Here is a 16,802-nt window from a genome sequence, read left to right as displayed (position 1 = left end):
TTCATGATTTAATCAATTATGATCTTCGAATTGATATTTTTCACTGATGGTAATATTACAATCATTAAAATTACGTGTTCATTATTTTATACAAAATATGTTCGATGTACCTATGATAATCCGCTGCATTGGTTGAGTGACTTTGTTAGTTCGCCGTTTACTTTGCGGTCGGTTATATGTACCTTGCTGTACATTGTGTGGAAAAATAATTTGATTAGAGTTTATTTTTTGGACTCCTATTTATACCTTTTAAACCGTTAAAATATTTTCATTATTATTATGTTCATTTTCAGACCGTATAAGTACGACGTCCGTTTATAATAATTTCTAAAGACCGCAACAGAAATAAGTAAATAATAATATAATTCTATATAGACTTTTCTCCGTAGTCGAATCACAAGATGTTCGATAAAAGGACAATAGAATCTGTTTTATATTTTCAGTGATACTTATTTCAAATCGATTGAATAAAATACATATATCTGATATAGTGATATATTTATGCATTGTACGCGTTTTTCCGATTCAAATCTCGGTGACGTCTATAATATAATAATAACAGATAGTTATACGATTCTTTTCAATCTATACGTAAATATGACCTAGCCATAATATTCTACACAATATAATATCATCCATCATCGTGCGTTCCGAGATAAAAAAAAAAAAAAATAAAATAAATATTAGATATTCCCTTAGGCCTTCACAATATTTCTTTAAATAATTTTATTACATCAGTGACTTAGATATTTTCCAAGAAAATGTTATATTCCTACTGTATAGTGTATTTTATGCCGGACATTTTCTTTGACTATGGCACTTTGCACCTTCATTTATAAACACATATTGGTCTAAGTTTAAATTTCCTTAGAGTTATATTTACATAATAATATAACATATTGTGTATCATGTTGCATCCATAAAAGTATTATAATATAAGTTTTAACAGTTTGAGTCGACGAAGGCTTATGTGCAATATATGTTCAGCCCGTGAAAACTTCTTTCTCGGCAATAATTTCTGTAGTTTCTATGTGTAAATAAACTTTAAAAAATAAGGTACCTATGTTAAAACATAAACAATAAGTTTTGGCGATTACTTTTGTCATTATATTGTATTTTTAAAATAGAAAATACCGAAGTAATTTATTACATTATATCAAAGTAACATTTTATATTCAGAAATCAGCATAATAATATATTTCTTTAAAATTCAATAAATATTAAAATTTAAATAAAAAGATAATTAAGTGGGTGTCGCTCTTCTGTACATTAAGTGCGTTGTTACTACTCACTGTGATGGATATTTACATCATATTGTGTTAAATTTGAATTCTTTGGCATTTTTTAAGTGCAGTTTCTATTTCGTTAAGTGTTATGCTTACGTTCAGGTCAATTTTTGCAGTCATTTGGGTTTATTCTATTTGTTTTTATTTGTGCATTTTTATTCCGGCAATGAATTCAAGTTCATAAATTGGGAGTTTACCAATTGCGCTTAAAATTACCTTTTCATATACCAATTGCGCTCTAAACATTTAAGGGTCGATATACCAATTGCGCTCTAAAAATTTTAGGGTCGATAGACCAATTGCGCTCTAAAAATGTTAGGGTCGATAGACCAATTGCGCTCTATACATTTTTTACATGTATTATACAGTTTTACAAGGTTTATGCAGTTTAGTCAATGAAATCTAAAATAAAATAATATTAATAATAATCAGAGAATAGGTGGTTAAATCATAAAGTAATAAGATTTTGAGTTTATATGATGTTTACATGATATTTGTATTTTGCATGCTTTAATAATAATAATATTTTTTTTTAATTATAATTTGAACATGGCATTACAATTTAGAATAATATAATTTGGTTAGTTTACAGAATAATATATTTGTTCAATAATACATTTTTTCACTACGAGGAAAGGAGAATATAATCATCATAAGTATAAAAGAACAATTGCCTACATTAAGATATTAAAATAATTAATTTAGTCACCACGAGGTATAATAATAATATGCTAATTTAAAAAAATATATAATACAATTTTCGTACATCACTCAAATGCATACTTCCGTGATCAAAATATGTGCGTGATAATAATAATGTTTCATAAAATTCCCGATACTGGTATAAAATATATTAAAACCAGTCACTTTAGCTAGTAATCAATTGATCAATAAATATCAGGCAAATTTTAATACAAGCGCAATTGGTATATTGACCGTAAAATATAAGAAGCGCAATTGGTACACTGACCCAAAAATATATGCAGCGCAATTGGTACACTGACCCAAAAATATATGCAGCGCAATTGGTATATTGACCCTTAAATACAAATTTTGTTTTAGGCGCAATTGGTCCATAGCCCATAAATTAATTGCTGAAATTTTCTTAACAATATGAACTGATTTTTTCTACTTCTTCAGGAATTCCCGCTTTTCATTTGTGATTTTTACCGACGCTTTTAAGAACTATCCCTTATATATAAAAACTCACTGTCCTATAAGAAAATATGCTAGAATTGAAAATTAGAGCATTTTTACTACCATGGAATTACCATAAGGTGATGAAATGCACACAAAAAAAAAAACATTCACATCATTGAAAAATCAATACATTCATCGCTCCGCTCAGAATCTAAAAAGTAGACAAGTATTAGGTATACCTACAGAATACCTAGCACAAAGAACGGTTTCTCCTGTATAGAATGCGTCAATACTATAATAGGTGTCGAGTGTACCTCGTAATTTATTGGGTTACCATAGTGGATCTATTCAAGTTAAATTCAATTATACACTTATCATCGTATATAAAAAACGATTCTGAATAGAGAAGGTTTTTAACTTTTTTGTAACCATGTTTAATAATCAATTAATTTGATAATAATATTAGTAACCCTAACAAATATTCATTTTTTTTTTAAATTTTATTATTTACCGCCTTACTAGATTATTTTAAAAGTAGTGAAAAATATATTGTATATGTTTGACCTATCAAAGTATAAACTAGATCTAATTTTCTACTAGAAACAGTAGAAACTACAGCATTTTTTCTATTAATCGTATAGTCTGTATAGTAGAATCACAAAGTTGAATTTTTAATCAGCAGAGAGTTAAAATTTCTGTAAAACAAATAACTAATCTGTCGCTAAGGTCTAAATCTAAAAATTAATATACTACGTACCGTGACAAATATACATTTTTTATCCTATTCGTGATATACCGTCACTCTAGTTTGTAATTGTTAATTGTTTAATTAAACTTCAACGATGCTTGCATAATTACCCATCTGGTGTTCGACGATAAAAGTGAACCTACTCGACTAAATTATACTATTTGCATTAATCTGCATGTAACAATCCATCATAATGTTGTTTGAACAAATAAATTAGTTTCTGTTTTATCAAAGAGTAATAAGTGCGAGAGCATGGATGAGTATATACCATATAATGTATATCGTGAAAAAAAAAATGTGTACATTTGCACAGTCCTCAATATTGGTTTATTATGGCTCACACAGCTCGGTTAAATTCGATTAAGCCGCAGTGATTCTCAACCTTTTTATACATGCGTACAATCTGCACAATTTGAAAATGTTTATGTATCAAAAAAAAAAAAAAAAAAAAAAAATGGTCGCGCAACGAGCACAGTAACATTACTGTATGTTGTATTACTATATATTGTTATACTACTAATATAAAATTGTAGTATTGTAGTTTCTACAGCCATAGGTGATCGTATGAAAATAAGATAAGATACGGTAATGCTATTTATATTATTAAATTACATTGTAACAACAAAAACGCTACGATATGGCGATACGGGATTAAATATGAAGAATGTATACTGTATATTTTTAATTTTTTTTTTATACGTAAATTTAAAATATTATACTTCTTTCGCGGGCCAGATATTAATGATGGCGGGCCGGAGTTGGCCCGCGGACCGTAGTTTGGCCACCACTGACTTAACCAAATAACGCTTTTTTTTTTTTGGTAATCAAAAATGTATTAGGTATGCATCTTATCTACGGAGTATTATTTCTCTAATAGGAACTAAAAAATTGTATGATATATTTTAAGCGTTTAATGCACAATTAGAGGGAAATGGAATATTCACAATTATTATTGGTAGGTGTTATCATTGATAACAAATAAAGAAAGTAATATTTAATGTGAATCTAATCCATTCCAATTTTTCTTATGAAGTGAGATTTGCATAGCATACTACATACGAGCTTTCTACATACCACTAGTGGTACGCGTACCACAGATTAAGAAACGCTAAATTAAGGTGTTCGATTACGTGTGTAAAACTGTAAAATATGGTTCTCGATTGACTCGATTAATGTCTACAAACTGCCCACTTTTCTTTAAAAACTCCGATGAGCCGAACAGCTATATGGATTGCAATTTACACCATAATATGTATGATTAGGACGATTAGGTAATAAAAAAAAATTTAATTTAATATTTAAATAAATAAAATTAGTAATTCATAAGAGATGAATTGATAATGATAATAAAAATAATAACTAATAGGTAAGTATTAACATACGTATAATGAGTCTGAAGATTTGTGCTTATAATACTAATCAAATTACGAATTGATAATATTTACGATATCGTCTCGTCAACGAACAAAGTTTGAAAAAGCGTATAGGTTTACACAAAATTCAATTTTCAGCGAATTGTTTTTCTTTACAGTTTACGGGATATTACATGAATGTATATTGGAATAATTATGCATGCCCTCCTCTCCTACGGGTCTTGCATTTTAATTTGTTCATGGATAATTTTTGAGAATAAAAACAGAGAAAACTGCAGTTATAGATTGTTTGATTTCACCCAAAACGTTTTTTCTGACCAAATATTCGTTTATCGTTTGATATAGTGGACAACTGCAGTTTTGGGACTATCCATCATATTATTATGGCAAATATATAAAATAGGTAGGCAATTTTGTATAAGCCATCGGCACTTGACAGGCAATAATAATTTTACTATACAAATAATTTGTGTACCCTTAAAACTTAAAAGGATATAGATGAAGAGAGGAGGGATGATGTGCACAAAAAGCGAAGTCTGACGGTTTTTTCTAAATATTCTCCGTCAAATCCAGCCTCATCTGATTTCTCGTATATGAGTAGGTACCTAATAAAAAAACAAGTTTTCAAACGAAAAATCAAAACTCGCGCAAAGTACACGGAGAGCGTCTCTTTCCCTTACGACTCTCTCACACAATCTCAACCGTACTGCGGATGATGATGTGAGCGTGTGGTGCGGGTGATGTAGCGTCGCGTATGGGGGCGGCAGACGTAATGTGCCGTGTGATTGTGCGCCGCCGCCACCGCCGTGGGATTACGACGCGCGAGCGGTTTGACCCGCATGACGTGTGCGCGCCGCGCACGCCCTACTCGGAACCCATCCGGGCGCGCGCGATTTGTGTAATACTTGCGCGCGCGCTACCGTCCGACCGTCGTCGGCGCCCGCCCGGCCACTCGCAAAAAGGGCCATTAGCCAACCGGCCCGGAAAAACGATCGCGCGCGATTTTCCCCGACGATCGTCCGCTGCAACCGACGGGCCGCGTCAAAAACCGCTCTGACAGTCCTCTGCAGCCGACGAGCGATGATTTGTCTGTTTCTCCTCCGCCCGCATCCATCCAAGAGTATGCATTTAATACTAAATAGGGCCGATTATCAAAAATCTATTATATTTAATTCAGTAATCTATATTTTTTATTAATTTAGTCATCTATAATATTATTATCTATTTAATTTTAATTCGTCCATTTTCAATTCATCGTACGGTATAGGTATTTGAAATTACATCAAATCGGCAATGGCGTCACAATAATAACGACTAAATGTCGTATACGATCAAAATATCGCTGGACACCATGCGAAAACGGTCGGACGCGTTTGTACGACCGTAATTATTATTACAAGTATACAAAATAATATATTGGTTCGTAAACGCGGACGATATAATTGCTTTGCCCCGAGCCAATTCGCAATCAAATTAAATTAAATTTGTTGATGAGAATTCACTTATCGATATTGATGCGGGTATTCTATTGCGGCGATTATGTCCAAGCAAGGCCTTTAATTTTTTGGAAAAAAGTTTGAGAGTTTGTTCTGATAGCCGATGATATAATAGGTTTTGGGTTGATATTTAAAAAGAACGGCTAAGAAAGAAGATTTTATTTTGTTGTGCCCATATGATGAAAGCGTGTTAAGTCAACAACAAAAATGAATAGACAAGCTGTTCATACTTATCGCGAACTATAGCTATAATTATTGTAACAATGAATAATATCATAATACTCACCATTTTCCAATAACCGGAACAACAAACCGGAGTTGTAGTTTAATGATTAGTTACACCTCTCTCGAGTGGTTGACGCACTTCATATTATTGGAAATTCGTTAATTTCAAAAACCATTTCGAGCGTAAAACAATTTGTTCGCGAGTATAGATTACGGTTATGATTGATAGACCAAAATATTATCACACACGACGTGAAGAGGATAAATTTTTGTTGTGTCGTAGCATTATTAGCATTGCCGAATTCGGTTTAAACGAACAATTTTATAATATTTGAAACACGTTTCTAGGTTTTTCGGGCTAAGTAGGTATGCTAAACACGTTTTACTGAAATTAGTCCCAAACAAAATTTGCACTTTGGAAAAGGACCTTTTTCGATCTAATTCTAAAGAAAGGTCAAATTATGTTACAATATACACACATAATATATTATATTGTATCATAATGTATACCTAAATAATTATTTTTTTCCGCAGTAAAAATATATGGTGGATATAACTTTTAATTTAATTTGATTTAAAAAAAACTTTATTGTTAGTTAAAAATAACAATAGGAACAAGAAGTTGGTTAAAAGTTCTAAGGTCAAAAACCATTGTACAATCTTTGAATAAAAACTGTCTCTTTTGCAGATTTATTTTCGTTGGAATGTTTTTTCAACCCAAATGATACGGATAAATCTTTTTCATAAAATATAAAATAAAACTGTAATATGTCAAATTAGCGTTACTAATAAATTACAAAGATTAAAAAACAACCAATAATAGAAAAACGTACTAACACTATTCTATATAATATGAGTTTATGACATATGTTATAAACATTTTTCTTTATATCTATATTTATTTGACATAAACAATCTATACAAATTAGCACAATTATTTATATGACAAGAGTAATGAAAGACGAAAGGTGTGATTAAAGTAGGCAGTAGCCACCCATTAGCGACTCTTGGCTATAGTTATACATTTTTAGTTAATGTTATAATTATTATTTTTCATTATTTTTTAGGATGCGTTAGATATTAAAATTTTTTAAAAGGTCACTACACCGCTTCTTTTTTAACCTGTGGATAAGATTTCTTCAAAGCGTAAAAATTGAAAGTTCTTTTATGTGAAGGTTAGGATGAGTTAGGACTTTAGGAGTCGTTTAAGGAAACGTGTGAAGAAAATTTGCGCTTCCTCATCGACTGTTCGCATATGGAGGTCATAATGAACAGTTAAATTAGAGATATAGGGCGGAGCATTGGATAGTCGTAGGAGCAATATATTTTTAAACGTTTGAATTCTATAATACTATAATATGATTAATATGTACAAAAAATATGACTGTTGGTTGGTGTGAGTTTTTTAAAGCATTAAAAATAATTTTTTTATATAAGTAGGTAGTTGCTATAATTTATATTATTCATTAATGAGTTCTTTGACTTTAATTAATTATCTATCCATTGAACAAATTACTTATTGTTATATTATTAATTATTATCACTAAAGATATAATAATTATGTGTTGTAAAAATACCATGTTTACGAATGATATAGGTATATTTATTACTATAAATAAAATAGAAAAATAAAAATCACTTGAAGTAGGTATATATATTAGATCTTATGGATTATCATTTTATAGGTACGCTTATACAATAAATTATAAGTTTTTAGTACAATTGAACTTAACAAATCGTGTCGGAAAATTAAAAATCAATATTCAATTTAGAGACAAAAAGATTAAAATATAGTAAAAACCCCAGTTACGTATATTGTGTCTAAAGAAGCTGTTGTCGTTTTCTTAGGTCAAAATTAATGTTTTATGCTTCAGTCAGTACGGTTTCTTAAGCTATTTGAAAAAATTAAGAAATCAATGCTTCAAAAACATCCATTTATGTAACAAAACTTGAGTGCTGACGTGGGCGCGTGAAACCAATATAATATTCTCCTTCAATAAAATGAAAACCTTTTTGCAAACCATAAAAACGATAAATCGTATAAAGTAATAAAATACGACATCTCAGCAATATATAAACTGTAATAATATATGCATATTGTGCGTTTCGAAGCGATTTCCCGCAAATCTAGAACCGCATAAAATTCCAAATCAAACAATAGCTGCCTACGCCTACCAACTTACAGATAACTTTCAGTACCTATTAATAATTATTTTCTATATTAAAATTGAAAAAAAACTTATGATAATTCCTTTTAACATAGACCTAGCCGTATTTAAGATTCTGAGATGAGCTTTTTTTTCCAACACATTTTTGGGAAACGAATAAATTCTGTGTAGCAAATTGAATAAAGGTGTTTGAACGCTGATCGTATTTGTCGTACTCAAAACAGTTTTTCAGCAGTTGGGAAAAAATTCATTAGAATAACACTACTCACAATCACTGGTTAATAAATACTATAGTTTGGAAATTCTTAACAAAATGATACCGCAAAATAAGGGACCAACAAAGTACATTGAATAGGTACTGACATTTATCGTTGCTCGCGTAGTCTTATGAGTTATGATAGTGACATATATGTATACTAAGGATACCCAAACATATTGTATACATATAGTACTCATTTATATCATAATTTATCAGTAATTTTTCTTCGTCCAATTTTAATTTCATCGCTCGCAGATATTAATAGGACCATTGCCGTTATGCCTCCAGGACGATATAAGGGACAATAAAAAAATTAACATCTGATAATATCTTTGTATATAAATCATTGTATTCCAGAAGATTTTTTTTTATCGCATTCCTATCCATGGAAATCTGTAAGAGAATCAAAGAAACACGCTCCGATGCTCCATTTCTTAAAAAAAAAAATAATACAATAATATACGTTTTTCCAAGCAGTTATATCTCGCCATCGTGACTACAAAAATTCAGTAAAATAATTGAGTTACATTTTTATTCATTTTGGCGAATTCAGATTTTACTTAAAAAAAAAAGTGATTCCTATTAAAAGTATACATCTATAATAATTTCATGAAATTAATTTTTTTGAAATGTTTCGTTTTGATGAAAAATAAAATTCTCTACTTAGTTAAATGTTATAGAAATATTGCTTATTACATCGTGCACTGTATAAATAACATAATAACTATTTAAATAACTACCATTGTGTTTGTGTATCTTCTCTACTACATAGTGGTCGAGAAATAAAAATTAATAATTAGTAATCAGGTATGAAATCAGTCTGAATTAATATGTATTTTGAAACACCAATAACCCCGGAAGTTGAGGCGTAGGTATTTGTTAAATAATAATAATAATAAAAAAAAATCAGTCAGAATATCTAGAAATGATCTTATGAAACATACCATAAAACACAAAATAATATATTTTTCAATATTTCATACCCATAACCCTAATTAAAACACTAGTATAAAAACTTAGGAGTTCAACATTTTTTTTTGAAATTACAAAATGAATTTCAGAAAATATATTTAAACCATTAGCTCTTTTTGAAGTTTTTACAGTTATTCAAACAAAAATATTTTTCATTTTCCAAGACGAAAACGGAATACATCCACTAATGTTCATTTACTCATGTACTTATATGTCATATCTCCACTGACAGCCTAAAATCATGTCTCATGTGAATTGTCTAAATATTACTCCTTAAAATATGCTACACTCCACCAACCTTAAAATTAATATTTTAGATTCTGATAAATGTGAATTATGTATTGACTTTATACAATTTTATTGTATTTCATTTTTTTTTTAGTTGTAGAAAAATGTTCTATTGATATTTCCCTATTTTCCCTAAACAGGGTATTATGTTTTAGGTTTTTTAGTTACTTAAAGCCAGGTTGAAATACTAACAATTTTAGTTTAAAGTTTAAAAAATAAAATGAGTTTTGAAAGTTACGCTAATTATGATAGGTACTCAAAATAATTTTACAAGTCGACTACCGTTTTTAAATCATTTCTAATCCTTTAACAAATTTTTATTTTGAATGCATAAATAAAAATTAAAAATAGTATACTATTATATTTTAATTTATCAATCTTTGAAAAAAAAATATTCTGTTGTCACTTATCGATGCGGACCAATAGCGATGGAATCTCAATTTGTCGAAAAAAAATTAATTTAATTTTCTTGACACGGTCTGACAAAATAACAATGGTTTCTCTTTTAATAGAAAAAATCTTTAAACATTTTGAATTCTTTAGTATTATTAATAAACTTTTTTAATAAAATTCCATAATATAAATAATTAATATACAAGATTTATAATATAATATAATCATTTAATCATTCTCGTTTGAGTGTTGTTGGATGACATCTCACTTTGCGTCTCCATGTCTAGTATAATATTAATTTTGTTCGCACAAATTGTAAAAACCATTACAGATTATGTATAGCCTAAATAAATGCTTAAAAAAATACATACATATAAATAATTATAAAATAGTATAAACTCCAGAGAATGCAAACTAAAACAATTTATTTAACGAAGTTATCACTAAATTTATTTTTGAAAATGTATTAATAATTATTTTACATTACAATTTATGATAATATATAGTCTTAACATTAGAAGTATTAAAATTGTAACAAAAATCGCCTGATTTATCTTATATACCTACTATACAGAGTGTCCCACAGAGATCTGACATTCTGACAAATGAAATAACTTTTGTTCTAATCAATATTTTTTAAAAATATCTTTTAAATATAATCCATAGACATTTGCGCTACATTTTTAATTTTTTAATACTGAAAATAAAAAACTTACAAATTGATAAAAATTTTTTTCGAAATATTCAATATAGCCAATTTGTAAATTTGATTTTCAAAAAAATGTATATGGTAAAAACACTTATTTAAGTCAAAAGGCTGATTTTTTACAATTATTTAAATATCAATATTTTCGTTAGGTAAATTATAGTAATGTATAGTTTATACATCACATATTATTAAAAAAAATACAATAAAAAAATAATTAGATTTTAACATGCACTTATTTAAAAATGTTCTTATAAAATATTTTTTTAAACTTTATTATTAGGTATTTGAAATTACAAGGTTTCTAACATAAACTAGATCGTAATTTACTTAAACGGAAATATTGATATTTAAAAAAATTGTAAAAATCAGCCATTTGACTTAAATAAGTGTTTTTACCATATAAATTCTTCTAAAAATCAGATTCACGAATTGGCTATATGGAATATTTCGAAAAAAATTTTTATCAAGTTTTAAGTTTTTTATTTTCAGTATTAAAAAATAAAAAATGTATTCTAAAAATGTAGCGCAAGTGTCTATGAATTATATTTAAAAGACGTTTTTTAAAAATATTGATTAGAACAAAAGTTATTTCATTATTATTCATTGTCAGAATGTCAGATCGCTGTGGGACACCCTGTATATCAATTATTTTTTATACATTTTTGTAAAAACATTTTGGAACTTCTTAGATCGTTTTTTACTCTGGATTTCACTTCTAGAGATTTCAGGGCATAAAACTGTACATTATGTTTTTATAAGTGCTAAGAAATTCGAAATCATGAAATTACAATAACGCTTGCTACACGTGGAGAAATAAATCGTGAATTTACGTTCGAATAAAAGAAAAATCACCAATAAAATAGTCAAGTTTATATATTACATATAATATATAGGTAGTGTTGGTATTCAAGAGCGATGACTATTCGCGGGGCTGACGTTGACTTATCGCCTGCAGAGAGGAGACTACGAAATAAATGAACGACTGTTTGCGGGTTGCGTAAAAAAAAAAAAAAAAACATAAACACATATTGTATACACTACCTGCAGCGGCGACGGTGTATATCCGATTTATTTTCCGGTCACATCGGAAGTGTATAAAATGTTTTGCAAAAGAATCTGAACGGGGGCGGGTCGTCCGGAGGGATGACGTGTGCACATAATATTATATACTTTTCTGGTAAAAACGCGCACGTATACGAAAGAGAAAGTGTGCGTGAGTGAGGATGGGCTATTAAGTGGTCCCGTGGGTGGGTGGAGGCGTGGGGTTAGAGGGCTTGGCATATATATTATTGTTTTTCATCTATATATATATATACTAAACAGGCGCGGCGAAAGTTTCGGCACGCGCTCCGGTGCATGATTGATGAGAGCTGGCGTTCAGTGTTAATGACGTCTAACAAGCTGCTATTCAAACCGTTCGCTCTTATCGGAAAAACTCTGTGGGTGGGGAGAGGGGGTGTTGATAGGAGTGGTGGTGTGAGGAGTGGTCGAGAAGGGTCTGCGGCTATGTATATAATATAATATATGTCACGTATACAGCAGCCGTCACGTGGGCCGAAGAGATTCAATGAAACAATATTTTTATTATTTTTATTTTTTTTACGTTATTTATTTACACCAAACATACACACTCCCGGACGCGCCCCCCTCCGATGTCACCCACGTATAGGATTAGGAGACCAATCCAAACCAGCACATCTTGCACCGTGGTGGGCTCTGCCGGAAGGGATGGTACAAAACATCCGACGATCTATACAACGATAACCACGCGAATGTATAGATCGATCGCTTTCGGCCACGACGTCTTATCGCAATCGCAGTTCGCCCCAATATTATTATTATCATAAACGGTGGTTGTTATCGACGCGTGTCGTCGACTGGTTCCGGCCCGCCGGGAACGTACATTTCCTTCCGATACCGCCGCGGTCCGTCATCTCTTCATCGCGATAATAACTATCTTTATATAACAACAATAATATTATATTAAAAAAAAAATAACACATCGGCGCAACCTTCGAAGGCGCAGTGTTATTATATATTATTCGCCCGATGATATCGTATCGCACATCAGTATATGATCATTATTGTGTACGCGAGTATTATATGAACGGCTTTTTTTTTGTTATTTTTTTACTGGCCCCCAAAAAAATCGCATATTGTCGTCGTGTATAATGCATGTTTTTGGTTCGTCGAGGGGACTTTCGTATACAATATATCTCGATCACCCTGCGAATATGTATGTATATATATATATATATTATATACACGTCATCGGCGGTGTAAAGGGGACGATCGAAATTGAAATCCATTGCTGGAGGAAAAAAAATAATTTAAAGGAATGCGCGCGTGTTTAATTAGTTTGGCGAAACGTCCTGTACGAAGCAATCTTCGAACTTCATTTGTGAATACTTTCTTTCGGAGAGGATGATTAGAATGCATGTATACACACGGCGAATTTTCGAATTTTCACCGTTTCAGTTGGTATTTCAGTTGAGACTCGTGAATGCCTTCCCGCATTGTAATTAATATAGGATATAATAGGAACGAATTTGTTAGACTGTGAATCGTGACCATAGCAAATAAACAGAAAAATTTATTCACACTCCAAAGTCTTGAAATATAGTTTTTTTTTTTTATATATATTATGCGCGTTGCGAGTGAAAGAATTACTAAAATATATTATGGCTATACCTATACCTTATACTTAAATATTGCTATCCTTATAATGAGATCAATTTGATTCATAAATTTGTAATTTAAGTGAACCAGCATCGCTTGGTAAAATTAAAACACAAGTAAGGGAATATATCTACATAATATCATTAGGTACGCATAATATAATAATTATCATTATCGCCAATTACCATATTATCATACTTCGTGCCGTGAAATATCATAAACATAATTTTGTAAAACGCCATCCAAGAACCGCTATAATTATACTTATAACAGTTATAACATGACTGTAATAACGTTTCATCGTTGTTTTTCAAGGGTTTAACATGAAGAGTTTAACAAGGTTAAGAGAAATAAACTTTTAAAAATTGAAATGGGTAGGCACCAACTACCAATTAAAAGAATTTTACGTAATTACATAATATAGTAATATGCTTATCATGATTCCCTTGTCATAGTGTTGTATCATTGTGTACAATTCCTATGTTATAGATAGCCTACCCATTAAGGGTATACCCATCAAGCGCTATTTTAAAAAACAATTATGAGTTATTATCTCCGAAATATTGTTTATTGTAATACTTAGTACAAACGTCATAATCACGTTATAATAATCCTATATATCGTGTTGAGTGTTACTATAATACCGCAAGTAATCACTGTTCTCTGCATGTAAAGATGAGTCTTCGCGCTCAAAATTTATATGCACCTACCTATACAAATAATAATAATATTTAATATTTATTGTCATACGAGTATGGATCTCTCACATTATTTCTTGATACACTGATGGAATGAAACACTATGAAATGTTGTATCTTGTGTGTGCCAACCAGTTTAGTCCACACACACACACACACACGTGCGCAAATTAAATTAAATTATAAAAATTAAAGCAATGTCGATCTCGTTATATAATAGGCCAACGAAACAAATGAGCTGGAGCAGCGCATTGTGAAAATATATTTACGTAATATATTTGAATTTTAGCCGGACGGTAGCGAGGCAGTGCTAGTTTTCTGGTACTATACATAATATTATGTCTGTGGTGTTTCTCTGAGACCCGTATTTTTGTGTTTTTGATTTAAATAATAAATAGATATTCTTAAAGTGTAAATTATTAACTGTCATTTTTATTGAGTGTGTCATCCGAAAGGTACACGACAGTATTATACAAATTGATTATAATAAAATACGTTATATATTAGGTATTCTATATATCAGTTGTTTTTACATTGCAGGACATCCGAGATTTTTCAATCAGCTCTCGTGTGGTCTGGACATCATATCCATGGCCGGCGAATGGCTGACGGCAACGGCAAACACTAACATGTTCACGTATGAAATCGCTCCAGTGTTCATTCTCATGGAAAACGTGGTGTTGACCAAGATGAGAGAAATCATCGGGTGGAAGACCGGGGACTCGATTTTTGCTCCAGGTGACATTTTATACAAAATATTGTAATATTATAAAACATACTTATACGATTTATAATAATTCAATCATTGAGGACTGTTGTTCAGACCAATGATGTTGATATCCAGGAATGTTATTAATACGGTGGCATAGGCGCAATTGGGAGGAGGGGGATTTGTGGGTTAAGCGCTCAAAACATTTCCTATTTTTTTTAAAGATTTATGAGTAATTCGTAAATAAACAAATTTGAAAAAATGTATAGTAAGTTTCCGTCAATATTGTAATTAAGTACGCAGTATACGGTATACCTATGTATTGAATTAAAAAAAATGTAAGGTGTTAATTACTTGCATAAATGCTTCATTCAATAGCTAAGGCTCAACCCCCCCCCCCCCCCCCCCAAAAAAAAAAAAAAAATCTCAAACGCTATTTGCGCCTGTATACGGAGGAATTAAAAAACGGGCAAACAAAATAATATAGGAAAATCGTACATGAGTACAATAATAATTTGTATAGGAAAATCAAAAACAGGAAAACATTACAATGGAAAAACTTTAATCGGGGAAAGTGCGAGGATTCGCGCAGGAGGACGCATTTCGTCTCTGCGTTTTTTTTTCCATTTAATTCTAATTCGATAAACACTGTGATCGCATGTTTTGCCGGCAGGTGGATCGATATCGAATATGTACGCGTTTTTGGCCGCCCGGCACAAAATGTTCCCGGGATACAAGGAACAAGGACTTCACTCGATCAAAGGACAACTGGTCATGTACACGTCGAACCAAGTGAGAGCCCGAAATCCGTTTCGGACCTAATAATATATATATATATATATACGTATTATACAATAATTGCATTACTGCAAGCCGTACAGCGTTTGTTTAAACGTTTTTCGGACAGCTGCTGTCTGTCGCTCGTGTCGCGGGTTACGGTTTTCAAAAACGTATCGGGCAGGGGAGGGGTAAGTCGTTTTTCGACATTGACGGAACAGATACGGTTGAGCCCGTTTACACTGCTGACGCGAGCCGACAGTTTCAGTTTCGGTTTGACGCATGACGTGCGGCAGGCAAACGAGAGGATTAGATTACGACGTGTATACATAATATGTACAATATATTATATAATGTACATTGTAACGTGTGCTCTGTAAGTTTATTATTTTACTATACCAAATACGACATTCTGAAAATTGCGCGGAAGTGACACGCTGCTCGTTGTCAATAAATCGTCCACTCTTTTCGTGTGCCCAAACTGTAAATCAGCGGTCCTCACTATATTATAAGTGGCCCGCGCGCCATATGCGGCCCTTTAACAAATTGAATGCGGCCCGCTCTAAAATTAAATGGTACCTAATACATTCGAAAATCTAAGATCCCAAGTTCAACAAAACATTTGTGTCGTTCAAGAACTTTTCCTAAAATACTAAAGGTGCGGCCCCACTGGGAGCGATTCTGCGATTCTGCGTTTCGAGCGTTTCTGCGATTAATCGCCGAATATCAAACTATTTTGTTCTTTCAGCGATTACCGCGCGTGTAAAGCTACACGCGACACGCGGCACGCGCTCAGTGGGGCCACTACATATGAGTTACATACTTTTGTTAAAATCGCTAAAATGCAAAATCGCTACACGCTATCGTAAAAACGCAAATCGC

At 31.3% G+C, this 16,802-nt stretch overlaps 1 protein-coding gene across 1 annotated transcript in view; it reads left to right on the top strand.

Moving 5' to 3' along the window:
- The window catches only part of Gad1 (glutamate decarboxylase), a 138,736-nt gene that overhangs the window by 85,466 nt on the left and 36,468 nt on the right, over nt 1–16,802 (top strand). The window contains exons 4-5 of the mRNA XM_089215070.1: nt 14,975–15,172; nt 15,817–15,935. Of these exons, the coding sequence (XP_089071196.1) occupies nt 14,975–15,172; nt 15,817–15,935 (317 nt within the window). The remainder of the gene's footprint in view (nt 1–14,974; nt 15,173–15,816; nt 15,936–16,802) is intronic.

This window comes from Diuraphis noxia, unplaced genomic scaffold, assembly GCF_037042655.1.
Source record: "Diuraphis noxia isolate RWA-SAM2 unplaced genomic scaffold, SU_Dnox_SAM2 contig0001, whole genome shotgun sequence".
Taxonomy (NCBI): domain Eukaryota; kingdom Metazoa; phylum Arthropoda; class Insecta; order Hemiptera; family Aphididae; genus Diuraphis; species Diuraphis noxia.
The sequence above is the reverse complement of the archived record's forward strand: the minus strand, read 5'-3'. Positions and strand labels throughout refer to the sequence as shown.